Source organism: Topomyia yanbarensis, chromosome 2 (assembly GCF_030247195.1).
Source record: "Topomyia yanbarensis strain Yona2022 chromosome 2, ASM3024719v1, whole genome shotgun sequence".
Lineage (NCBI taxonomy): Eukaryota > Metazoa > Arthropoda > Insecta > Diptera > Culicidae > Topomyia > Topomyia yanbarensis.
In genome coordinates this window covers 406,605,680-406,630,053 of record NC_080671.1, presented here as the reverse complement: position 1 = coordinate 406,630,053, position 24,374 = coordinate 406,605,680, and the positions used below count along the sequence as shown (strand labels likewise).

The following is a 24,374-nucleotide window of genomic DNA, read 5'->3' as shown; positions in this document are numbered from 1 at the left end:
TCAAATTTTTTTCCCATTTGGATAATTTACATTTAGATATGTCTGTCATTCTTCGTTTTTTGGTATATCACTTTTTAGACCTAAAATTCGTTTAGGTCAATAAAAATAAATTCGATTTTTTTTATAATTTTTGGTGGTGTAGCCCCTTATATCTTTATATTCAAAAGTAATTATATAGACATCATCTATAGTTTATTTCAGAAATGATTATGAAGTGTTATAAAAACCGCAACAGGTTCGTCAATTTCCGAAGCTAGTCAGTTGGACCCTTGATTATCTCACATTCTACCAAATACGTTTATAATTCTTTTTTTTTGTGCATTTAAACAGGAAAAAATCCAGGAATTATTTTATTTCTATTTATATTTCATACTACAAAAGCGCAGCAGAATTCTTAAAATCTGTTTTAAACTTATAAAACAAATGTAAAAAAGAAAAAGTAATACGCGCTTAGGACTTTCTATCATGCTTTCGAAAATTCTTATATTTCAAAATATAAGTTATCAACTTTTAATTCTTTGCCTAAAAAATCAAGCCTATGCTATCAACCGTTCCGCTTCCCGAACCTGGAATCGATACCTTCCATATATTCCAAACACTGCATTCGATTAAATATATAGGCGTAGAGGTCCTCGAACTTATGCCGCGTCCCTCCAAGAAGTCAGCTGTTCAATATGGTGACGACACCCCTTTAATATCGACATCCGAGGCCCTCGCTACTTCGGCGGCCAACTATCTTTCGCCTCAATTCATACGGGAATCCATAAATTGCCACCAAGCCTAAATCGAACGATAATGGCAGGCAATATTCCAATCACGTAATATTGCAACGCCATTACACACCACTGACTCGAAGTTCGCCGTTGGGGTGGCCGCCGTCGTGGTCATCAGCGGCAGCGTGGACGTGCTTCGATGCCACGGAGGATTTTGAGACATTTGTCACCTGGCTGGCTGTACGACGAACCATCCCCCCATCTGACCGTGGCGAAAGGAGGGGCTGGCTGGCCGTACGGGTGTGAGAACCGCGTTTTATTCTATATAAATAGCCATCGGTGGCTGATCATCAAACAGTATCAGTTACAGTTCAGCTACATTGAAGCTAATAATCCAGTTCGACGCCCGCCCTCCTACAAAGCAATCAACATGTACGCCAAAGTTGCGGTAAGTGATAATCCCATCAGATGGCCGGTGAAGTGGAACATTCTAACGTGGTTTTCTCCCGCTTTCTGTAGATCTGCCTGGTCCTGTGCGCTCTCAGTATGGTTTCGGCCGGAGTTCTACCGCTGGCTGCGCCTCTGGCCACGGCTGGAGTGATTGCACCGTACGCCACTTCCTACAATGCCCACACCGTGAACCACAATATCGCGGCTCCGTACGTGGCGGCTACCCCGTTCGCTGCCCCCGTTGTTGCTAGGTATGCCGCTGCGGCTCCAGCCATTGCCGCCGCTCCAGCTATCGCTGCCGCACCCGCCCTTGCCGCTTACAGTGCTCCCTTCGGATATCCATATCTGTTCTAAGTGTGACCGCAAAAAAAATCGGAAAGATGTTGTGATCTAGTCAAATTGGACTCAAGTTACGTATATACAATAGCTTAATAAATTGTTGACATATGTGTTGCAATGGATTGTTTCAAACGAGACTGTCATCGCCGAAACTCGAGACAAGCGCTGATTTGCTGGGGATTTGACTTGAAATGTGGATAGAAACGCTTTCACATGTCAGCCAGTTTTCCATCACCCGCCAACACCAACACGCATTGGGATGCCGTGTTTAACCAAAATCCCTTGCCTTCGATACAAATTTTAAAGTGAATCCGTTTTTTTTTGGGGGGGAACCCACCAAGGAAAGCATCTACTTCGGGTTTAACGTAGCATGAAAAAAAAGAAACAACGGTTATCGGTAATCGGAACGTTTCCTGGAAAGTCCCAAGTCGCTTTGTGCGGCTCATTGGGTTTGTGTTTGAATCAGACACAAGTAGGTTCGGTACACAGCACATTATTTCTTCATCGATTCCCGTGCACGATTGGGCGGTAAGTCGTCTAACCACTGCACTGCATCGCCCTCCCCGTGCTTTGGGTAATTGTGTATCGAATCAAGCTGACAGTAGGAGGGCAAAATAAGGCATTCTAAATTTTCGGTAGGAAGATGGCAACGCAAACAATGAGCTGATCCCGTTTGCTTCGGTATCGGTTGAATGTAGCTCGCTGAAGAGTGGGTTAGCTGTTGCGTGGAAAAAAATGGTTGAAAGTCGCGGATTGAGATGTGAATTGTGTGAAACCATTGATAGAGCCTTTTGTTAAAGCCATTCAAAATATCAAATGACAGTGGAAAATTTCAAAATTGATCCTGTGGAGATGATGCGATCGCTTAATTAAATTGGGCTGTCGCATGTCGAATCGATTCTCTGGAAATGGAATATCGTTTCCACTAAATTGTGGCTTCAAGTATAGCATTCGGCTCTAAGAGGAATTCAACGAAGACCAGTCCGAAAATCATTTAATTCGTGACCGGTTTTTCAATTCCGATGACATCTTACACGTTTCATCGGCATGGAAGACTAAACTTTTTCCACAGTCAATGAGATCATTTTAACACAAGAGCAGTTTTTTAAAGCGCATAGAAGTTCTTGCATACAGTATTTTCCAAAAAAATCGATTGCCGTATTTTAAGTGCTAAACTGTAAACTGTTAAAGGGAATGAAAACTTTCGCATGAAAAAATATACACTGAAAAAAAGTTGAATTTTCTCTTAAAAACAAAAAATTGTTAAAAAATTAGAGTGCAAAAATATTTTAAATTGGATAATGGCGTAACTACGAGTAAAATTTTTTTTTCTAACGATGACTTTAAACATGTTTTTCAATTTCATACAAACTGACATACATAGCTAAAATTTTGGTATTGAATATGATTTCAAACCACATTTTAAAACAAAATGCATTAAACTAAAAACATTCAAAATCCGACAGTGATCTACTTTCGGCCCAACTTAAAATCACTGAATATTTTAGAAATCTCTAGACAGCTGACTGCTCACTACCCCACCGTAAATCAGATACCACGTGGTCCAACTAATAATATAGTGTTATAGTGAATGACCTCGACCAGGCAAACTAGATTACTTGCTGCGAGCATTTTACGAAGCAATTTGAGGTATATGTACCTGCTATAGCAGTGGAAATCGACGGAGTCGTCGCCGCACTGGGTCGAAAGTGCAACGACCTGTTGAGGTACGGGGTTGGCTGCTTTTAGAATGCCTCACTTCAACATGTGAAGATTCTGGAATGCAATCTAATTTATCCAGCAAAAACGACTTCGGGTGGCTTTCTATGTTTAACTACGTCCTCCTGGATAAGATTAGTCTACCTGTTCACCTGTTTGTACCGTGGGTAACGAGCTGCAGCAATTGCAAGCAGTTGGGCCACACAGCCACCTATTCTGGCAATAGGAAACGGTGCGTAAAGAGACGAAGAAGAGTATGAGGAAGACTCTTGTGGTAGAGAAACTGAAAAATGTATTTACTGCGGGGGCCCTCCGCATGGTCTTAAATCATGCCCTCCAAACAAGCAGAACGGGGATAAAATTAAGCACTTCCTTAAGGATCGCTCGAAGCGCTCTTAAACAGAAATATTAAAGAATGCTTCGCCATCTGTCCTTTCCGAAAATTCCTATGCTCTTTTGGCTCGTGTTGAGCAAGAATCTGACGATCCACAGAAAGAACATCCTTTATTAACCCGGAAAACTTCAGGTAGAGGAGAATTCTAGCCTCTTCTAGACTGCTTCGTAAGGGCGTAACAAGATGTCCTCCTCTGAGAGCGCGCCAACTACGTCAAATAAATCTAACGGAAATTATGTCCTAAAGCCGATGCAAGTTTCTCCAGGAAATGGTAATTTCAATTCTAATAAGGAGTATCCACCACTTTCAGGGAGCTTGAGCTTGGTCGACTACCCCTGACTGCTAATCCGTTATCGATCTGGACTAGCTGAAGTTGCACGTGGAATCAGAAGATAATTATGCTTGAGAGTAGCGAAACATCTATCAATGTGCAACTCCTGGTAATACTAAAGTATTTATTGATCAACACCGTCGCCGGCCAGGCCCGAACGTAGATCGCGGAAGGAAAGGGAAGGAATGTTAGTTCGATACTTGCTTTTGCTAGAGGTCATATGCACTACTGCACACTCCACAAGTATTACGGGAGGAGAATATTTGTTAGTAAGTATAGAAGTTGGATTCTACTTCTTCTTTACCGACGCCAGAGAGGTGATTCCACTATCTGTACTAGATATCGATCCAACGGTGTTACTTCCCTTCCGAAGAAAGACGTGACCACAGATTTTTTCACCTCAGAAAAATCTCAACGACCTCGGCTGGAATTGAATCCAGTTCAAATGGAATGAGTGGCCGTCACGCTTACCACTCAACCACCGGCGTCGTCTCTATTAAGAAGTATCTACTACTTTCAGGGACACCAAAAACCCCAAGTGTGCCCTCTACTTATCTATTTTATAAATTTTATACATTTAATAATTTTTATAAATTTTATAAATTTTTCTAAATTTTATAAATTTTATAAATTTTATAAATTTTATAAATTTTATAAATTTTATAAATTTTATAAATTTTATAAATTTTACAAATTTTATAAATTTTATAAATTTTATAAATTTTATAAATTTTATAAATTTTATAAATTTTATAAATTTTATAAATTTTATAAATTTTATAAATTTTATAAATTTTATAAATTTTATAAACTTTATAAATTTTATAAATTTTATAAATTTTATAAATTTTATAAATTTTATAAATTTTATAAATTTTATAAATTTTATAAATTTTATAAATTTTATAAATTTTATAAATTTTATAAATTTTATAAATTTTATAAATTTTATAAATTTTATAAATTTTATAAATTTTATAAATTTTATAAATTTTATAAATTTTATAAATTTTATAAATTTTATAAATTTTATAAATTTTATAAATTTTATAAATTTTATAAATTTTATAAATTTTATAAATTTTATAAATTTTATAAATTTTATAAATTTTATAAATTTTATAAATTTTATAAATTTTATAAATTTTATAAATTTTATAAATTTTATAAATTTTATAAATTTTATAAATTTTATTAATTTATAAATTTTATAAATTTTATAAATTTTATAAATTTTATAAATTTTATAAATTTTATAAATTTTATAAATTTTATAAATTTTATAAATTTTATAAATTTTATAAATTTTATAAATTTTATAAATTTTATAAATTTTATAAATTTTATAAATTTTATAAATTTTATAAATTTTATAAATTTTATAAATTTTAAAAATTTTATAAATTTTAAAAATATTATAAATTTTAAAAATTTTATAAATTTTATAAATTTTATAAATTTTATAAATTTCATAAATTTTATAAATTTTATAAATTTTATAAATTTTATAAATTTTATAAATTTTATAAATTTTATAAATTTTATAAATTTTATAAATTTTATAAATTTTATAAATTTTATAAATTTTATAAATTTTATAAATTTTATAAATTTTATAAATTTTATAAATTTTATAAATTTTATAAATTTTATAAATTTTATAAATTTTATAAATTTTATAAATTTTATAAATTTTATAAATTTTATAAATTTTATAAATTTTATAAATTTTATAAATTTTATAAATTTTATAAATTTTATAAATTTTATAAATTTTATAAATTTTATAAATTTTATAAATTTTATAAATTTTATAAATTTTATAAATTTTATAAATTTTATAAATTTTATAAATTTTATAAATTTTATAAATTTTATAAATTTTATAAATTTTATAAATTTTATAAATTTTATAAATTTTATAAATTTTATAAATTTTATAAATTTTATAAATTTTATAAATTTTATAAATTTTATAAATTTTATAAAGTTTATAAAGTTTATAAATTTTATAAATTTTATAAATTTTATAAATTTTATGAATTTTATAAATTTTATAAATTTTATAAATTTTATAAATTTTATAAATTTTATAAATTTTATAAATTTTATAAATTTTATAAATTTTATAAATTTTATAAATTTTATAAATTTTATAAATTTTATAAATTTTATAAATTTTATAAATTTTATAAATTTTATAAATTTTATAAATTTTATAAATTTTATAAATTTTATAAATTTTATAAATTTTATAAATTTTATAAATTTTATAAATTTTATAAATTTTATAAATTTTATAAATTTTATAAATTTTATAAATTTTATAAATTTTATAAATTTTATAAATTTTATTAATTTTATTTTTTTCCTTTTTTATTTCGACTATGTTAGTCACATTTTTTTACATTTTTTATAAATTTTATAAATTTTATAAATTTGATAAATTTGATAAATTTTATAAATTTTATAAATTTTATAAATTTCATAAATTTTATAAATTTTATAAATTTTATAAATTTTATAAATTTTATAAATTTTATAAATTTTATAAATTTTATAAATTTTATAAATTTTATAAATTTTATAAATTTTATAAATTTTATAAATTTTATAAATTTTATAAATTTTATAAATTTTATAAATTTTATAAATTTTATAAATTTTATAAATTTTATAAATTTTATAAATTTTATAAATTTTATAAATTTTATAAATTTTATAAATTTTATAAATTTTATAAATTTTGTAAATTTTTTGAATTTTATAAATTTTATTAATTTTATTCTTTTATTAATTTTATTTTTTTTCCTTTTTTATTTCGACTATGTTAGTCACATTTTTTTACATTTTAACGACCCTCATTAGCAGAAGACAAAGATTAAGGGCGCATGATTCTAATAATTCTGCCACTTCTAGTTTTCCGATCTGTTTACTTCACATCCTTACTCTCACTTGAGTACTATGGCTCTAATTTTCAGAACTTTCCCTACCCAGTAATCTCTAGCTAATTGAATATCGTTAAAATGTAAAAAAATTGTACAAAGATTATTAATTTTGTTAATTTTATTAATTTTATTAATTTTATTAATTTTGTAATTTTGTTAAATTTATTAATATTATTATTATTTTTTTAAATTTTTTATTTATTTTAAATATATTATAAATTTTATCAATTTTCTTGATTTCATTAATTTTATTACTTTTATTTTTTATCCTTATATTGAATATAAACGAATTTTTTAAGGATGTTTAGATTAGGATATCATTAGTGGGGCCGATTGCTGCGTGTTAATGATTTTCATTCATAAAAATAAATAAATAAAAAAATAAATAAATATTCATTTATTCTTTAAATTCGTTTAATTCTTTTTATTCATTCTATTCATTTCATTCATTGTACTCATTCTATTTATTTCCTTAATTTTTTTTGTTCAAATCATCAATATAATTTAGTTAATTCATATTGTTCATCTCATTAATTTGTTTTTCAACTATTTTTTTCAATTTCATAAATTTTATTAGCTTTATTATATCAACATTATTAATTACATTAATATTATTGATTTAATTCAGATAATGAATTTAATTAATTAAATGATTATAACAAATTTTATTCATTTAATTCGTTTAATTTAATTAAATATTCCAATCCTTAATCAATTAATACATCAAATCTAACTCATTTGATTCATTTATTCCAATTAATTAATTTGATTCATTAAATTCATTTAGTCAATTCAATTCATTTCATTCGCTTAATTGGCTTAATTGTGTACATTTTTTTGTTAATTTAATGCATTTTTTTCATTGTATATGCGTTGTTCAGTTTGCTTGATTCATTTAATTTCAACGATTTTTTTTCACACATTTATTCATTTCATTCGTTTTTTTTCATTTTATTAATATAATTAACTATGTTCAATCATTTTTTTTATTCATTTCATTCACATTGTTAATTTTACTTTTTTAACTTTACTAATTGTTTTTGTTTAATGAACTGAACTAATTGTATTTATCTATTTTATTAATTTGATTTAAATTAATCATTCTACTAATTTCATTAATATGATGACTTTTTAATTTTTTGCTTTATTGATTCTTTTAATTTCATTCGTTTTATTGATTTTCTATAGTTTATTCAGGTTATTCGAGGTTTTATTCGTGCAGGACTAAAAACAGTGATCACCACTAGTTCGGTGCTTACTTCGCTTAAGTTTGGGAACTTTATGAGTAATCCGTCAGGAATATTTGTATGAAATGTTTCATCTCACTACTAGCTGAATTCGGTCTGTTCATTTGACTTAATTTTATTCATTTTATCATATTCGTTTCATTCTTTGAGTTCATTCTGATCAGTTTATCCATTGCATGCATTTTACTCATATTATTCATTAAAGTTATTTTATATTACTCGTTTCATTTTATTCATTTTATTAATTTTTTCAGTTCATTCATTTTACTTGGTTTCTTCATTTTAATTATTTATTTTAGTAAGTTTTTCAGCCATTTATTTTATTCATTCACTCCAATATGCTAATTTCAGTCAACTCTTTTTTGTTATGTTTTCTAATTTTTCATTTATTGAGCTGAAATAATTTGATTTATTTATTTTATTTATTGGATTTATATAAATTAATTTATATAAATAGAATAATTTATTAAAAAATCAATTTTATTAATCTGATCTTATTTTGTGTTTAATTGTTTTTAAATTCATTTGTTTCATTGATTTACTAGAATTTATTCAGTTTGTTCGTGAAGGACTCGAAATTGGTTCATCCCCCACCTTTAGTTAGGTGCCTACTTTGCATGAGTTCTGCAAACCAATGAATGATTTAACAGTGATATATGTACGAAATTCCTCATCTCACAGCTAGGTGGATTAAGTTGGTTTTTCAATAACGAAACGATCCTACCAAATATTATGAAATTCTGAGCGAGCGCATAACTTTTTTTTTTGATTTACTGTATACTTAAAAAATACCGGAACAACACAGGTATACAGACCTTAATAAAGATATTAACTTATTAGTATGTTGATTAAACAAGGGGAAAATTGAAAGCAATTCATTGATTTCTAAAGTTTCACAAGACCACTTTAAATAAGAGCACTCACGTGCGGCTGCTGCACTCCAACAGTTAGACAGATAATCGCTTTTCCCTAAACGGTTATCAATTCACAAACGCAAAGAAAACTATGATAAGATAAAACCGGACAGCCCATCCGTTCAACATTCTAACCTCTATTTCCCAGGACATCCTCCTCCCCACAGGAATGAAAGTAAGTTACTTCTCCGCTTCTGAAAAGTAAGTAACGCGCAACGATGCGGTTTCGTCTCTACGGCAAACTGATATCCTGAAAGTTTTCCCTTTCAACACTCCGAGATAAGTACTTACCAGGAAAATCCGCAAAATCCCAATCCCACGTGTTTCAACCGCAAGACCATCAGTCACTGCAGGCAGGCAGCAAGGCAGCCAGTGTCACGCGTATAGTTGTCGAGTAGTAGTTTTGCGGTTTTCGACACCCTACTCCCCCACCAGATCCATACAACCTACCCTAGATCAACAGAGTAAGTTCCAACAAACTATCCTCAGCAGTTACCAAGATAGATGCTATTGCAGTTCTCTTCTATCGCTCTTTCTAAATCCATCAAACACCCCGGGACCAACAACGACTACGACGACTACGACGAGACGAGCAGCGAGAAGCGGATTAGTTTGCAATGCACTTGTGGGTAAATATCATCGAGAAGTTGAGTTGAAAAGTGCATGTGTGTCTTTGGCAGCTTGTTGGGTTCCTGCCACTTTCGGGAGTGGAACGTACGTTTAATTGATGCGTGTGCCAAATTTAGAACGGTATTAGGCGGTCGGGGGGGATTTACAATGTGCGCTGATGTTGCTGTTGGTTTAACCTACCTTTGTATGTGTATGTGTGCGTGGTGAGTCGGAAGTAAAGCGCGCGAATTAATGACAGGAAGGAACCATTCAAGACGTTGTTCTAATTTGTGTGGTGATTTATTTTCCTCGTCAACCACGAACTGGATTAGTTTGGTTGCAGAAGCGTGGCGCGTACTAACCTGCAAAATAGAGAAGAAAAAGAGTGGGTTTATAATGGGATCAACTCATTTATATAGAAAATTAAAAGAACATATTTGATAGGTCGCTATTTTAAACGGTCATTTTACCGTAAACAAAATCAGCGGGTTTCATCGTGAGTTATTTTCTGATCAACGAATCGCCAAAATCATTCTTGTCGTTTTTGACTCGATTCGAGCGAATCCAACCATATCAGTAAAATCAAAATTGTATTTTTTTGTCAATAATATTAAATTTTTGAAACACACTTCTCTCCTTAGTCAAACACCCGTGTAATACCCGAAAAGGGATCAAAACGAATTTTTCTCCGGTTCCCGTGTCTACCCAGTCCGTAAATGGGACTGTTCGGTCCATCTCTTTAAGTAATTTTTCATCCCGGACAGCGGACGCTGGGGACAGATTTGCTTCTGTCGGATGGTACGAGGTGGACACACACAGCGGCAACAAAAAAAACAATCTCAGCTGTCAACCCGATAATAGAGCAGAACTTCGCACATGCACACATAGCTGGTCTTGGTTTGCCTCGAAGCCTTCTGCTGCTGTTGCTGCTGCTACTGCTGCTGGCGCCTAGAAATTGGAATACCATTAAAGATATCGATTTCCGCTCTGGCTGCTGCTAGGGGTTTCGTCGTTCGGCAAGAGTCTCCGACGTGTATAACCAACTGTACCGTGTCCGGCCATGGCACGAGGCAAAAGGATTGTTTGGTGAATAGTTCGAGTTTGCTTATGACTACAGTGACGGTCAAGTAGTGCCTTTCGAGTCAACAGCCATTCTTGTGTTGTAGTTTCCCTTTTTCCTCGCTGGCACCGAACTATCGACCCCAACTGTGCCACTGTAGTTAGGTTCGCTGCAGAAGATTGCGGGGCAGCTTGGACAAAACCATAACAAGGCATCCTCCTTTCCTTTCCCGGGTCGGGCTTTCAATGCAATGAGACACACCCGTTCGGATGTACCATTTGTGGGCGGAAGAAGTGGCAAATTCGACGCTTTCCGGGTGCTGCTTTTATAGTCTTATCCGCTTGAAGGCATATTGAATGAGGTATGTATGGGGGTAGTTACATATGTAGAGATATCGTTATGGAGAACCGATTGATAAAGACAATGTCGCTATTCACCCTCTGCTTTGTTTGTAAACTGCCTCCGATAGTGGTCCAGTGTACAGTGAGCAGAACCAGAGCCAGGCACGGTCGGAGTCCTCTGTCGGTCCAATTTCTTCGATTGGACGAATGTTTAGTAGAGCATGATGCCGGAAGGGATAGGATTTTTGTGATATGAAATCTACAACCGAGGTCGAGGGGGTGTCGAAAATCGTTTCTGATACTATCTTCGTTGGGAAAACAATATTGTTTTTCCTTAAGGTTCGGAAACTTTTAATTTTGGGATCATCGTGTTCATGTTGTGGCCTAATAGGGGTCAACCACTGGAAATTTCGATAACGACCAATCAATTAAGCTCTTGATTGTGAAGGAACAGTTCAGGGCAGTGAAAAGGAAGATTCTGTGTACGGGGAATTCGTTTGATGAAAAACTTAATATGAACAAGTTCTCTCTTTTAATTGATTATTAAATCACCCATGTATAAAAAGAAAATTGGTGCAAACCAACGCATTAGCTTGCTAGCCCAACCATGTTTCGGAATCAGTATTGCTGTGCTTTCGGGACATCACCCGTAGCACAGTTGGGCAGGAAGCCACTTTCGGTGATCGGAACCTTTATCACTCGGGATATGCATACTGATAGTTTGGTGTCTTCAACAAGGTATCTTGGGTAAAAATCCGACAACTTTAGTTTTGATCTAGATAAGCAGAAACTGATCTAGATAAACTCTATCTCTTGATAGAAACATTTTGGCAAAAAACCTTTCTTCTGCAATGTTGATTGTTTTGGCATTTGTGGCATATGCCCTAAAGACGTCCATCCTCCAAAATGAATTTAGATGACGCTGCAAGCATTTCACGAAGAACCGTTTTTATCAGCCCCTTGGTGAATTTTAGGCTGATAAAACGGGGACATTGACAAAATCAGGACGTATCATTTTCTTTCTTTTTAATAAACCGAAGCTCTTAAAAAATTCTTTTAGATAAAGCCTCATAACCTTTCCTGATTATTTAAATTAACAGTTATGTGTCCAACAAAAAAAACACCTTTAACAGGCCAATGAGGGTACCCGGGTACCCACAAATTGGAATGCTCATAACTATGGCTGCCTTTAACCGATTTGGACACTTTTAGATGTTTTGGATTCATGAACTCGTCTACTTTTTGATTCTGTACAATAGAACCGGAATAATGGATCTGGTTTTTGGTAATCCGGATTTTCCGGAGTAATGTTCCAGTACTAGGATATGATTTGTAAATTTTAATAATGTCCTAGTAATGTGAGTATCACAACTCTTCAAATTGTCTCGGAAGTCTGTTTTTTTATTGTTACGGGACCCTATGGCAATTTGAAAAATGGAATTGGAATAGAATGGCCACTCAAGGCTTCACGGGAACCTGCTCCGGAATGTCCGTTCCGGGGTCAAATCACCAAATGGTTCAAAAACCACGAGATACAGCCTACTGATGCAATTCCAAGAATTTTGATACCCATATTGCTAGTATTCCATTGAAGTTCGCAAATAGTACCCCAGCACTGGAACCTGCTTCCGGAAACCCGGATTCCCGGGAACCGAATGAAGTAACCCCATTCATTTTTACCAAGTCCAAAAGTGGATGAGTTCCTGAATCCAAAACGGCCAAAAGTATCGAAATCGGTTGGATATTACCTTAGTTATGGGCATTTTAGTTTTGTGGATACCCGGGTACCCACGTCGGCCTGTTACGTAGTAAAAAAATTCAGGAGCCCCTCCTCACTCCCACCCTTACCATATCAACAATATTATTATCCCAAAAGCTTGACTTAGTGAAGTTCTAAGATGTCACAAAATTTCAATTTCCAGCTATGGATAAAACATAGGAATTTAATTAATTGAAACTTAAAAAGGTACCCGGGTACCCCGTCGGACACACAACGGTTAAATATCCCTTAAGAGGCGCCAAAATAATTTGTGTATATTTCGGATATCTAGGATAAGAAAAATATTCTCAACAAAGGATTTACTCGAATTCAACTTGGTTGGTCTGCTAAAGCCCATCAAACCACCAACTATCAATTTTCATATAAGGCTGATAAAATCGGGTCATCACTGTAGTTAGAATAGTCATTCCGAAAACGGATTCTTCCAATTTTATAGTAAACTTTGTTAACATTTGCAATATGAGGGCACAAGACTCAGCATAGAAAAGTTGGATTGGAATGTTTCGTGTTCCACTCGTCAGTAACTGACACCAACTTGCTACCAATTGTACAATATGAAAGGTGCCCCACATCGAATTGCATCACGGAAAAACGCCGTAGAAAATTACCTGGTGTACCGATCCTTTTCAAACTTTCAGACAATAAAATGTAACCCATTAGTAAATATTTGGCATATTTATTTCATTTCATTTCAATACCCTAACCGTACGCTCATACCTTACGCCCAACTCCACTCATTAGGTTCTGTGCAACATCTGGCTGCAGCTTCTTCTGTATGGAAACCCATTTTTTCTCCATGTCTGCCTCAGATTTGACCTCCTTGGGATGCTTTCATAGTGCCTGCTTCATAATTGCCCTGGATTTTTCGATGGGCCTTAGTTTCGATGCGTTGGAGAGGGTTCATGTCCTTGGGTATGAAAGTGAACCCGTTGGCTTCGTACCACTCCAGGACAAACATTTGAATCATGCCACGAAGCTAGATCCAGCCGGAGGATCGTAGGGCCCTCGTGTTGCTTCAACAGGGGAAGCAGACGCTTCTTTAGACACTCCTTCAGGCAGATCTCCCCGTTTACAGTTCCGGTAGTCACGACCGGTGAACTCCGTTTGCCACATGAGCAGACAGCTTGCCAAATCATGTGTTTATTGGCAAACTTTGAAATTCTCTGCTTCCTTACTTTCTCCGAAACCTCCAACTTGTGCTGGACGGTGAATAACAGTAGCCCCGGAAGCTGCTGGAAGGCCGCCTTGACGCAAGTCTCATCATCTATGCTGAAACAATCAGACTTCATCAGCATCTGGGTGTACAGTTTCCGTACCCGTAACTTTTCCACCGTATTTAGCCTTTCGACACGATTTGGAGCCTTCTGTACATTGTAAGTATGCAATCCCTCCCGATCCTCGACTCTCTGAACGAAAGACTTGGACAGATTCAACTTTTTGGCAACATTCCTAACCGAAGCATTGGGAGTCCGCTTAAACGCTTCCACTACACGCTTGTGATCCTGATCACTAATAGAACATTCATTCTGACCGCATTTCTCCTTCCGGTCGATGCTCAAAGTTTGATAGTAACCTTTACTCACACGACTCACCGTTGACTGCACGATTCCGAGTTGGTTTCCGATGTCCCGATGAGAGAGTTGAGGATTTAGCAGGTGCTTACACAAAATCTATTTGCGACGTAGCTTTTCGGGTGACACCATTTTTTCCAAGTTTTGAAAAACTGATGCGATAAAAATAAAGTGTTAAAATAAAAGATCTCAACACGCAGCAGCAAACTGCGTCAACAAGATCTGCAGACCGACATTCTTAGATTTTTTTTATTTTTACTCATTGTAAAAAAATAAAAGACCCACGGCTCAGTTGTGCTAACGCATTGAGCCGTTTCAAATAAAACTAGATTTAAAAAAGTGTAAAAATACACTCTAAACTACTTCTACCCAAATTTTCCCGAGAAAATACCCAATGGGCTATTTTCTACAACGTTTTTTTTCCGTGATGCAAACTGACCAAAATTCGCGCCTGTTAGATACTAAATCCAAACAGTTCACAAAACATGTGTGTACGCCTACAGCACCGTTTGCTGGTACCGAGTGATGTCTCAACTAGCCTAGCACAGAAGCTCTGGATCCCTGACGAGAATAGGAAAACGAACTCTGTCCGTTGGAATGAGAGCCAAACGCCTGCGAGTATGCAACATTTTTCCCAAAGGAAAAAAAATGGATAAACCAAATGATGTCTCGGTAGCAGCCAGTTACTCTACGCGTTCACACATGTTGTGGGAACTGTCTGATTGTAGTGTCTAACTGGCACCAATTTTGGTGCTAGTTTGGATATATCGTCTAACTGGCAGCAAGTTGGTGTAAGTTACTGATGAGTGGAACACAAAACATTCAAATCTTTTATTTGTTAACTTCTTGAGTAAATCTTAGCTTCAACGATTTTAACATTATCCCTCTGAATAGAAAAGTCTCTCAAGGATGAGTAATTTTTCTTTCAATCGAATTAACCTCCACTCCGAAACAGACATTGAAGTTGTCGCTTGTCAAGTACAAATCGAAGGCATCAAACGCTTTGTAAAATAACCGAATCAACAGAATTCTTACGCCTACTGCGGTTTATTCTGAGATTTCAACTCCCGCGGTAGGGCTTAGGGGTGGGTTCGCGAAGGTAAAGAGAGACAAAGTCTGTCTTTACCAGGAGGCCGGCTGGTAGACTTGAGTAATTCGTAGTTATGCTGCCTAAGCTCGACCCCCATCGGTAGAAGACAAAAGTTAAGCCCATAAGGTATTAAGCCTGTTCCTTTTTTTTATTTTTATTATAGAGGTTTCAACCTTAGAGTCATTCGCCTCTTTTCGGGTTAGAGAATTCACTTTTGGAAACATTTCTAACCCTGTGTGCAGGGTTGGGGATCGAATCTAGGTGAGCTGCGTACAAGGCAATCGATTTACCAACTACGCTATGCCCATCCCCAAGCCTGTTCTAATTACCCTACCACTTATAGTTTTACGATCTGTATACCTCACACTAGCTCTCACTTGGGTGCTATTACTCTAAATTTAAAAAACTTTCCCTACCCATCTCTAGCTAATTGAATGTCGTTAAAGTGTAAAAAAGAAAATGTGACTACATATAGTCGAAATAAAAAGGGAAAAAAGAAGGTAATAGATCCAGATTAATATAAAATATTTGCGAGAATTAGTATGAACATTATAAACGCATGTGAAATGACACGGATCCCAAGGCATTATCCAAATGCTCGATATCACTACACGATTTCATTTACTATCGGTTCAATACCATCGAAAAAATCAATGCCTTGGTTAACCTCACACCAAAAATGGATTCGACTAACTGACCGCGATATCAAAAAACACACGGGAGCTCCTTCTGAAGCTTTTGACTGATATCGCTACTCTAGTTCAGACTGAACTATCGCCACTTCCATACCGCAGTGGTACCGAGATTGCTCACAGGTGTACATGGAGTAGGCCTCCGCCTTTATAAAAACTTCCCGAAGGAAACAAAATTGAAGAGCTTGAAGAAAGCTAAAAGACGCGATTATTGGTGCCGATTCGTGGACGGGTTAACGAGAGAAACATCGAGGAGGAGCACTCTCTGGGGCACGGCCCGACGTTTCAACTTGGTCTTACAGTATATGGCAACAGACATCGCATAGACGTTAACTGAAAAACAGGAAAATATTAGTTTTGTTCAAAAGCAAACAAGTCATACACAGCGGAGCAGGGTGCTATGGGTGCTCGATGATCAAAACTCCTAACACTCTGAATATTTTCCTGAAGATTTGGTCTATGTCAAAGTATCGTAGGCAGAGCAATTTTTACAACTTTAGTTTTGATCTAGGTAAGTTTTAACTTATCTTAATCTTATTTAAAACTTATCTAGACCCGTTCTATCTTTTGATAGAGGCAACCAAACCAAAAAAGTTTTCTTCTACAAAGTTGATAGTCAAAGTGCACATATAAACCGATTTTTGCAATAATTTTGTGCATGCTTCTCTGGAACATCGTATTGAAATTACATAATATTGAAAACTAGGTTTTTGACACATGAAAAGACTAATTTATTTAAGACATTGAATTAATGGACCTCTTCAAACTCTTATTCTTATTCTACCTAAGCACTAGTAACGGATTTTTTAGAATTTCATTCCATCATCAAAATCAACACTGAAAGCAATTGCCTACCATCTGGTATGGTCACTGACTTAAGAGAAGGCTTCTTAAAATACCCAACCCCATAATTTTCGCATGTCAAACTATCGTCAATGACTGCACCATCGATCTCAACTTTGTACGCGGGCATTTAGATGCGATAATCCTACGTGAAAGACTTGTCGTAAGCAATGGCATTTGTCTGCTTAGACCCCAACCCAGTGTCAGTCTGGGTGACCTATTGAGAAGTCGGCCACCGCCGAATAAAGTTACGTCAGATCTAACGAAGTATTCAGAATACTGAGCGGTTTAAGTTTAATCCACAAGAAGAACACATATATTCCGACTGAGATCCATGGCTACGATTTCAAACCGGGAGTCGGCCTTATGTCCGACTTCATTTTCAGAAAAGGTCATTTATACACCGTCGGTGCAAAGTAGGACCGTAATGAGTCCGAATGGAGGAAACGCAAATTCCGTGAGATATAGGAAATTCTGGAAGTACTAGAAACATAAAGAATATCTTTCAAAATCCTACGAAGCCTTAGAAACGTCATGGAAGTTTCACGAAGTTTTGGGGAAGTACTTAAAATTTCAAGAAATTGGTGAAAGCCTCAGAGAAATCTCTCGAAACTCGGTACAGTTCTACGAACTTTAATCTACCTCCACAATCTTAAGCATAGTTCTACGTACTGCAGCGAAGGGCTTCTAACTTCAAAAAGTTCTCTGTAGTTTTCTGAACCTTAAAATCTTTCTGTATTTCACAGAAATCTTAATAATTTCATGAAGAGTGTCGAGAAAACCTGACCAGATTCTTGGTTGTTCTGCGTACTTCACAGAATCCCTTTGCACTCCAAAAAAATTCTAAAAGCTTCGAAAGATTCTTATGAACTATACAGAATGTCACAAACGCGAAGGAAGTTTTTCGGATCTCAGAGTGATCCTACAAAATTCAAACAAGTTATAAGAATTTGAGGCAAATCGTTCTAATTTCAGAAAATTGTTAAAATCCCAGAAGTCCTTCCAAAGCCTGGAAGTTTAACCTTTTTCGGGGAATTTCAACGATTTTTTCTTTTCATTTAGATTCAGATGGGATAGAGATTTATATCTCGGTGTGTTCCCAACCACTGAGGACAACGGTCACAATACTCAGTCTACTTTCTGTTTCTGTCGGCACGAAGCAAACAACAAAAAAATAGTTACTTTAAGTGTGCCTGAAGAGCGAAAAAAACCGTGTAGCTTCTACTCTTGCTGTGGTGATCTACACGTCAAGGTGAGTAAGTCGCAGAAGCAAAAAGTGGAGCTCCGGACAAAAAAGTGGAGGCTGTTATAATTCAGTTTTTTTGTATTACAGTGAAGACCCGTTCTTATCTGCTCCTTGGTGAATTTTAGGCTGATAAAACGGGGACATTGACAAAATAGGGACATATATTTTTCTTTCTTTTTGAGAAACCGTAGCTCTTAAGATATTCTTCTTTAGTCTAACAGTGCGAAATTTATAAAAAAATGTTTTTGCATTTTTCGGATCTCTAAGATAAGAGAAATGTGCTCAAGAAAGGATTTACTCGAATTCAACTTGGTTCGTCTGCTAGAGCCCATCAAACTACCAACTATCAATTTTCATTCGAAGCTGACAAAATCGGGTCAAAAAGCTGATAAAATTGGGGGTACATAAAATCGGCGGCTGATAAAATCGGGTCTTCACTGTAATACGAGTATCCGCGATGTGAAAAATTATTGTAACAAAAATTAAGCTTACTGGAGTTACGCAAGTTGTATTTATCCAGTTCCATCATGTCAGACATACAGTACGGATAACGTTCAACAAATTGACCCAAGCAAAAAAGTTATTTCTACATAACAAACTTAAAACAAGTGGTTATGTAAGACAGCGTTAAAATCAGTACCAATGGAAGATGACACAGCGTACTTGCAAACTGGCCAATAAAAAATCATGTCGCAATTCGGAGAACTGGATTCGGTAGATCTGCGATGGAAACACGGATAAACTATATCCCAGGTATACGCAATGTTTTTGCGGTGAGAATACGGTTAAACAGACTCATTCTCTCCTATCTGGCCATGTAATACAAAATACAAGTTACCATTACACAGACCACACTCTTTACACATATCGAGGTCAAATTTCAACGTGGTAAGTTCTGTAATCGGATGTTAAATAAAAAGACGCTCAGGAGCCACTAACGAAAACTCATCTACGAAAATCAAATGCAACAGACAATGTACAATACCATTTCCTGAACTAACAGACAAGATTGGATCATTACGAACTCATCTCGCCATTGGAGAATTAGCACCACCTTCGGCCCAGTTAGACAATAAATTCAATTTAACTCCTAAATTATTGTCAGTTAGACACTACGTCCAAACAATCACACAACTTGTGTGAACTCTTGTAGCAACTGGCTGTTCTCGAATGATGTCTCGGGAAGCAAAAACAAGAGATCTGGTTCTTGATACATCAGCCAACTAGTGTCAAACCCCTAGCAACAATTGAAGTTAAAACTTAGATTGCACTTGTGGCGCGCTATAAAACTTCAACTGTTACTTGGGACTGGATCCAGTGAAGACGACGTTGGGACGTTGAATGTACAGTAGAGCTATCACCTTCCATCTCCAAAGGCAAAAATATCCACGAAAAAAATAAAAATTCCAATAAATAGATGTGGATCAGTTTTTTTTCATGGAGCGTACACATGCAATCACGCACAACCACATTCATTTACTTCAAGTTTAGTTTTTTACTGCGGGATTTCTAGTTTAAAATAATTCAAATAGTGAGCACATTTTATAAGCATCGAATGAGTCACTGTTCCGGTTCGTAGGTTAATTCTGTACAAGTGGTCCACGGAGAATATGCATGATGCACGATGTGGCCAAAATTGAACAAAATAGTAAGATTGCAGAAAACTACACTCTTAACGATTTGCCAACATCTCGACAAAGAAACAATGCCGTAATCGGGAAAAAATGTTGCCATAAGCGGACCCTACACGAGCAGAAATATTGCCAATAAATCATATGTTGATCAATATATTGATGGTGTTAGGTCATCTTGAAAATATTGATTCTGTTGAATTTAAATGGGATAGAGGGGGTGGCCGTAGCGTAGTTGGTAAATCGATTGCCTTGTACGCACCGCACCTGGGTTCGAGTCCCGTCCCTGCACATAGGGTTAGAAATTTTTCATAAGAGACTTTTCTAACCCGAAGAGGCGAATGACCTTAAGGTTAAAACCTCTATAATCGAAATAAAAAAACGGGATTGAGGGATTGGAGCAGTCTTGTCAATATATTTATTGACAATATTTCTGTCTCGTGTAGAGTCCACTATAAACCTCCTAACATTAAAAAGACGACTTCTGTTCGCAAAATTGCTAAAAAGGTGGACGTTGACAAAGGAACAATGCAAAATATAGAAAAAAGGAATAACATAAAGGCCTACAAGAAAACGAAAACCGCAGAAAAGCAAAGGATATCTCCAACAAACCGCTTCCGATCTTTGTACAACATACAAGAGTGCCAAAATTTAATATAATTGTATTTTTATTTTTATTTTTGTAAAATTTTATTCCAGATCACTATTAGATCCCCAATTTTATAATATAGAGTTAGGGAAGGGGGTTCCAGGAGACGTTAAATTAATCAGCACGGAAAAATTCGGTAAAAATTTGTTGGGAGCTCACCGATGCTCCCTTTGAGGACTGCTGGGCAAGGACTACAGCAGCCATAAGCAGCACTGCGGAGAGTGTCCTGGGATTCGTACAGAGGAGTCGACGGAACGATTGGTTCGATGGCGAGTGCCAAGAGATATTGGACGAGAAGAATGCAGCACGCGCAGCAATGTTGCTTCAAGCCACTCGTCTGAACGTGGAGTCATATCGACGGAAGTGAAAACAGCAGACCCGTTTTTTTCAGGACTTTCAGGAGCGCCGTCTGGAAGAGTTTGAGAGAGAGAGAGGAGATGGAGCTGCTGTATCGCTCTCAGTAAACGCGGGCGTGCTTCAAGAAGCTGAATGACTCTCGCAACGGATTTGTGTCGCGGGCCGAAGGAAGGCATCTTGACGGACGAACGTGAGGTGGTCGAAAGGTGGAGGCAGTACTACAATGAACATCTGAATGGTGCGCAGGCGGACAATCGGGCGTTCGAGGAGGACGATTATGTCAGTGTCGCAGTCGACGGGGTTGTACCGGCGCCCACTATGAATGAGGTTAACGAGGCTATTCAACAGCTCAAGAACAACAAGGCAGCTGGTAAGGATGGTCTAGGAGCGGAACTCTTCAAGGTTGGTCCGGAGAAACTGACGGAAAGCATGCACCGAATAATCGAAAGAATCTGGGACAGAGAACAGCTACCGGAGGAGTGGAAGGAAGGGGTCATCACCCCGATATACAAGAAAGGCGACAAATTGGACTGTGAAAATTACAGAGCGATCACAGTGACAAATGCCGCTTACAAAGTGCTATCCCAGATTCTGTTCCAGCGTTTATCACCGCTGGAAATTGGAATTGTCGGGAGTTATCAGGCCGGTTTCATCAATGCCAGATCAACAAACGACAAAATCTTTACTATACGGCAAATCCTCCAAAAATGCCGTGAATACCAGGTCCCGATACATCTCCTGTTCATCGACTTTAAAGCCGCATATGACACGGTGGACCGTGTGGAGCTATGGAAAATGATGGGCGAGAACGGCTTCCCTGGGAAGCAGACAAGACTGATTAAGGCTACGATGGATGGTGTTAGGTGTTGTGTCAAAATTTCGGGCGGCCTCTCGGGTCCGTTTGAAACACGAAGCGGACTAAGACAAGGCGATGGGTTGTCCTGCCTGCTGTTCAATATAGCGCTGGAAGGTGTAATGCGAAGAGCGAGGTACGATTTTCACGAGGTCCGGACAGTTCGTGTGCTTCGCTGACGACGTAGACATAATCGGTAGAAACAAGGAGACGGTAGCAGATCTGTATACCTGACTGAAGCGCGAAGCAGCACGAGTAGGACTGAAGATAAATGTGTCTAAGACGAAGTACATGCTGGCTGGCGGAACCGATCGCGATAGGGAACGCTTGGGCAGTAGTATTACGATCGACGGCGACGAGTCCGAGGTGGTTGACGAGTTCATTTATCTAGGCTCATTGGTGACTGCGGACAATAAAACCAGCCGGGAAATCAGAAGGCGTATTATCTCTAGAAGTCGTGCTTACTATGAGCTCCACAAAACTTTGATATCCAGGAAGTTTCACCACCGCACGAAATGCGCCATGTACAACACACTGATTAGACCGGTGGTTCACTACGGGCACGAAACGTGGACAATGCTCGAGGAGGATCTGCAAGCACTCGAAGTCTTCCAAAGAAGGGTGCTGAGAACGATCTTCGGTGGTGTGCAGGAGGATGGCGTGTGGAGGAAAAGCATGAACCACGAACTTGCGCTATTCTATGGTAAGCCAAGTATCCGGAAAGCAGCTCAAGCTGGAAGGGTACGGTGGGCGGGGCTTGTTGTGAGGATGCCGGACAACAACCCCACCAAGTTGGTTTTCACCTCCAACCCGGCAGGTACAAGACGGAGAGGAGCGCAGCGTTCCCGGTGGCTGGACCAAGTGGAGCAGAACCTGGCGAGTATCGGGCACCTGAGAGGTTGGAGACAAGCAGCAACTGACCGAGTGACGTGGCGGAATATTGTGGAACATATCAAATCATGATAATATGATGTATAATCAGGAAATATAATACTGTTTGGTATGGCAAGCGATCTGTTCATGTGGCATCAAAAGTTCGTCGTTTTTCGCAATAGACCTGATCAATGGATCAGATTACAGGAACGAACACATCCAAAAACGAATTTTACCAAAGCTAACCAAGTATCGAAAGCTGACTCTGATTCTGACGTCGAAAATGTAAAATTCAAAACGGCGGATCCAATATGGCGACTGTGCTTGGCTAAATTTCATGTTTTTTTATATTAACCTAAAAAGTCTTACAAGGGGATTTTCTGAGTCGCTAATTCTGATTCTGACGCTAAATTTCAACGTTACCATTTTGAAATCTCGAATTCTGACATCAGAATCGTAATCAGCGACCCCAAAAACTTTCGTAAATCGAGTTTTATGCATATTGTAACAAAATTCGCAAATTTCGTAAAAAAAATGCTACACAGTGGTAGCCGCCATTTTGAATTTTCGAATTCTGTTATCAGAATCGTAATCAGCGACCTCAAAAACCACATAATCTATTTTTATGCTAGTTGAGAAGTTATCCCTGTCTCTTAGAATCTTTCCATAGGCCAACATAATAATAAACTCCATTTTTGCATATTTTGATATTTTTTTTGCGAAAAAACTGACCTGCAAAAAATTCTGCAAAAAATCTATTATTTAGTTCAATGTTCGAGATTCAAAAAAGATAGCAAAAAAATTTGAGATCTCTAGGACTTTTAGTTCAGACACAGGCGAATTTATTGCAAAAAAACGAAATATTCGAGTTTTAATTGTATATAAGTAATAAGTAATTAACCAACTCACATAATTTTTTGTGCTACTGATACTCCTTACATCCCAATGAGTTGATTAAAAGAAAGAATTCGTATTTATATGTCAACACTAACTAGAAATCCAATAAAAACTTAGGAGAAATAGGTGGGACGTATACACCCACTGCGTCACAAAGGGTTAATACAAGCGACAGCGGATTCACACTTGTGACCTGTAAATGTAAAAAGCAAGAAAGAACATCTAATCGAGACGCTCAAGGGGATGACGAACCAACGCGTGGTACGACAGAGGATAACCATTACAATTCGTTTTTTATAGCTTGTAAATATATAAAGGACCGATGGCTCCGTCGAGCCAGCGTATTCAGTCGCGGCAAATAATAGGATCATATTTTTTTCTTTTGTTCAGTGCCAAACGCGCTTTAGCGAATAGAGTTCGGGGTTCGGTTTCCCAGTCACTAATTTCAGAATATCGCGAAAAAGTGGTTCATCCATCTCGCTGCATAAGAAGAGATGCAGTGCTGATATATGTTCCATTCAAGTATTCTGTAAACGCAAAATTGATCTGGATAACAAAGCCAGTAGATATAGTTGTGAGCTGCCATCTAGGGGTAAATATTCTTCTTGTGCGATGTTGCGCATTTTTTGTGTTTCCTGAAACCTTAACCTTTGAATTTATTTTCAAAAAAATGCATAAATCGACACATTGTAGGACGATCAAAGACGACCAGTTCAGAAAATGGAGCAGTAGAGTGAAAGAGATTTCAAATAACAAATATTGCTAACATTTTTGCTTACACTAGATATACAATAGCATAAAAATACTTGATCATTCTATAAGGATGA

At 36.1% G+C, this 24,374-nt stretch overlaps 2 protein-coding genes across 6 annotated transcripts in view; one reads left to right on the top strand and one right to left on the bottom strand.

The window, feature by feature from the left end:
- LOC131685028 (furin-like protease 1) overlaps window positions 1-24,374 on the bottom strand; it is a 755,254-nt gene that overhangs the window by 640,784 nt on the left and 90,096 nt on the right. Inside the window, exon 2 of one of the 5 annotated variants that reach the window (XM_058968376.1) lies at window positions 9,866-10,026. The exons of the other annotated variants lie outside the window; for them this stretch is intronic. The gene's annotated coding sequence lies outside the window, so the exon portion shown is untranslated. The remainder of the gene's footprint in view (window positions 1-9,865; window positions 10,027-24,374) is intronic. 5 annotated transcript variants of the gene reach the window in all.
- On the top strand, window positions 952-1,542 carry LOC131685029 (cuticle protein 16.5-like). Its single transcript, XM_058968381.1, has 2 exons — window positions 952-1,161; window positions 1,233-1,542. Exons 1-2 carry the CDS (start codon window positions 1,144-1,146, stop codon window positions 1,515-1,517), a joined length of 303 nt encoding a protein of 100 aa, XP_058824364.1. The 5' UTR covers window positions 952-1,143; the 3' UTR covers window positions 1,518-1,542.